Raw genomic sequence first — 3,782 nt, 5'->3', positions numbered from 1 at the left:
GGAACCATTTTCTCTAAGAGTGTGGTATAAACAGCAACCTCGAAAGAAGCCCTTACAACTACACATTGGCTTCCGTCTGCGAGAAAGGCTATGAATGAAACAGAAGCAGAGCTGTAGTAAATGGTCCATTATTATTCTGCTCGCGTCTTTCCTGATCCACAGACACGAGACATAAGCGTGCATGTACACTAGTACTCACGTTTTAGCCCTCTTAAAGATACAGCACTCTTAACAATGCTGAAAAGCGATGTGGACATTGCACTCTAGTTTGTAAGGTCAACAATACACAAGCTCGGTTCTTAAACAGTGTAAACGCCTTATTTTCATTGCGCAATTCCCAATCTACCTCATGCCACATTTCCATGTGAATTACAGTCGATAATGGCATTCATTTACTGTGGGAGAAATGGAGGATTCTAAGAATGTACCTTTTTCAGGGAAAACATTGTGTGTGTGTGTGTGTGTGTGTGTGTGTGTGTGTTTCTGGTTTTTTTTTTTTTTTTGTTTTTTTTGTTTTTTTAATAAAACCCCAGTAGAATACCGAGCATGTCGCTGTCCAGTGCTGAACTCCCCACGGGAAGTTGTAAGGCTGCGGGGTCAGTGCTATTTCACGTTCCTGTAAACACCGAGAGGAATAGTTACCTTTCGGTTATATTGCTAGACTCTTCTTGTTTTGTTTTTTTATTTAAAAAAAATAATACTTCGGATTTGTATACTAAGTTTCTGTAAAAAAAAAAAAAAAAAAAAAAAAGTTAATTATATATCACGCACTTTTTTGACTAGCCGGAGCTTGATGCATCGTTTGTTTAATTTATAATATAGAATGTTGATTTAAAACGAATACACGGGTAAACATGTCTTTATGCGAACAGTATGCAATATATTCCGTCCAGCTATATTCCTTCAAAGTCGGAATTGCAATTTACTATTAATGAGCAAATATAGATAGGCCTACTAAAGTGCTACTATTTCAGTGGCAAGATATATAATACTATTGTTCGTAATCGTTTCACGTTTCAGCAGCCAAACATCTGTATCCAGCCTGACCAGGCAGTCTTTAAGACCAATGGCAACCTGCCAATAAGTTAAACAATTAATTAAGCAAAGATATTGTATTTGCTGTAGAAAATAGAGGCTGCCGATCACATTAGCTTAGAGATCATAATCTATATTGCGGTAAATTGAACACCAAAATACAATGAGCTGCAGAAAACAAAATACAAATGATAATTCAACGAATAGACGGCTTATCTAAATATCAAATGTGTGTTTTAATATTAGAGAATACTGGCACTTTGTTGTCTAACCCCGGTCTTCAAACGAAATTCATAGCAGGACACGAGAGTGTAAAGTCACGACTGATAATGACTAATGCAGGAAATCAGTACCTCTGCAGCCGGCAGTCGTGCGGAATGACCTTGTTGGGAGGGTGTCTGCTACAATGCCTTGAGAAACGTTATGAATGAAATTCCTGTAGTGAAGGGAAGCCGTTATTATTATTCTGATCACAGCCTCTCTGATTCACAGACCTGGGACTTGATCATGACTGTAGTGAGCACTTTTGACGTCAGAGCTGAGATTTATCAGCAGACCCAATGGGTAGAATATTAAGTGCGAGCCAGTCATTCTGCCAACATTATCAGCAATGTAAACCGAGGAATAACCCTCAGTACCAAGGACTATAGAACTGCAAAAAGACACATTTGATCGTCAGGCTTTGGGCAAAAGGGAATCGGGAACTGGTAATGCATTTTTTGTTCTTGTTTATAGTTCTTAGTTGTGTACTTATTTGGTAATGTGTAAAATTGTTTAGCGCTGTAAAATTGAAGATTGAATAGACTTGTTTTAGTCCTCAGAGAAAGCTAGAGAAACATTCTCTTAAACTGTAGATAAAGTTTGACCTTTGTAGGTCCTTTATTGATAGCATTTGTAGAATGCCGATTTGTGAATGAAAGGTTGCATGAAAACCTTATAAAAATGTTTGTAGGAAAAAGCAGAGCTACGGCACTGACTGCGCAGAATGCACACTGGCGTCTTACGTGTGACAGAACTTTTGTCGCAATTTCTTTGTTTAACGTGTACGACGTGGATGCACATACCGCATCAAAAGAAAAACAAATAAACAAAACAACAAACAAACCCGCCCCCCCCCACCCCCCCCCCAATGGTTACCAAATGCAGGACAATGGTTAAAGCTTATGTTAAAAAAAGGTGACTTTTACGGCGACCTTGCAGTTATACAGTAAGTCTAGGGTATGCGACATTCATTTCCAAAACCGTATATGTATTGAATTTGATGCTGATATGTATATTTATTAGTAACGATCCACTTTCAAGTATTGTGTGCGTTTTATCGACTGAACCCTCTTTTTTATGCATTGTCAGCTTTGCTTTCAGTTTTTTCTTTGAATGTCACCCTTTCATCTCTCTCTCACACACTATCTCTCTCTCTAACACCCTCCTCCTCTCTCTCCCTCTCTCTCTCGTAGCTATGCTTCACACCCTTGCCGCAGCTATGAGCAACCAACTCCAAAATACCTCTTCCTTAAATACACTAAACTGGTTTTCGCAGGAAGGGAAAAACTCTACGACGGTCACAACTGCCGATCTGCGGCCGGTGTCTGTCAACCCTTGGGACATTGTGTTGTGTGTGACGGGGACCCTCATAGCCTGTGAAAACGCTATCGTTCTAGCTATTATTTTCTACACACCCACTCTGCGGGCGCCCATGTTCATCTTAATCGGAAGTCTAGCATTTGCAGACCTGCTTGCCGGACTCGGCCTAATTATGAATTTCACCTTCATCTACCTGCTTCATTCGGAACTTGCTTCTTTACTCTCCGCTGGGCTGCTAATAGCTGCCTTCTCTGCCTCTGTGTGTAACCTCTTGGCAATCACTATAGACCGGTATTTGTCTTTATACAACGCTTTGACGTACCACACGGAGCGGACAGTGGCATTCACATACACGGTGCTGGTCGTGCTGTGGGTGCTGTGCATCACTCTGGGACTGTTACCCGCATTGGGTTGGAACTGTTTGAATGACGAGTCCTCCTGCAGCGTTCTGAAGCCCGTCACCAAAAACAACGCGGCCGTCTTGTCTGTGTCTTTCTTATTAATATTTGCCATGATGATACAGCTGTACCTGCAGATCTGCAAAATCGCCTTCCGGCACGCACAGCAGATTGCGGTCCAGCACCAGTTCATGACCACTTCGCACGCCTCTTCGACCACGAAGGGAGTGTCTACGTTATCCATTATTCTGGCGACCTTTGCCTTTTGCTGGATTCCTTTTGCGGTGTACTCCCTGGTCGCAGACTACCGCTATCCCATGATATACACCTACGCTACGGTTCTGCCGGCGACGTGCGGTACCCCCGCGTCCGTGGAAACGATAGGGTTAATAGTGGATGCGATTCCAAGAAACCGCAACATTTCGAGAAAGTCTTCTTTGGGGTCTGCCGTCCTTCAGGGATGCACCCACCGCACGAACACCGACACAAGGGTGATTAAGAGGACTCTGGGTCCTGTAGTTCGGTGGCTTATTACAGCAGGATTATAGTTCCCAAGTACCCCTGGGAGATATGCAGTGGGAACAACGTAAATTTCCCTATCCAAACACAAAAAAAAAAAAAAAAAAACAAACAAACAAACAAACAAAAACATATGCACTTAATGGGCTAGCTGTCCCTGTTTATCGTACTGTCTTAATCTGAACTTCAAACTAATAAGAACAGAAGTGAGCAGAGCAACACACGCCCTTTTCAGTATTCCAGTTCGGT

At 42.0% G+C, this 3,782-nt stretch overlaps 1 protein-coding gene across 1 annotated transcript; it reads left to right on the top strand.

The window, feature by feature from the left end:
* Positions 1-1,571: 1,571 nt before the first annotated feature.
* LOC121295897 (G-protein coupled receptor 12-like) lies at positions 1,572-3,562 on the top strand. Its single transcript, XM_041221020.1, has 2 exons — positions 1,572-1,742; positions 2,490-3,562. The coding sequence occupies exon 2, from the start codon at positions 2,492-2,494 to the stop codon at positions 3,560-3,562; it is 1,071 nt and encodes a 356-aa protein (XP_041076954.1). The 5' UTR covers positions 1,572-1,742; positions 2,490-2,491.
* The last annotated feature ends 220 nt before the right edge of the window (positions 3,563-3,782 follow it).

The sequence above is a fragment of the Polyodon spathula genome, chromosome 20, assembly GCF_017654505.1.
Source record: "Polyodon spathula isolate WHYD16114869_AA chromosome 20, ASM1765450v1, whole genome shotgun sequence".
Taxonomy (NCBI): domain Eukaryota; kingdom Metazoa; phylum Chordata; class Actinopteri; order Acipenseriformes; family Polyodontidae; genus Polyodon; species Polyodon spathula.
Note: the sequence above shows the minus strand (reverse complement) of the source record. Positions and strands in the feature narration are given on the sequence as shown.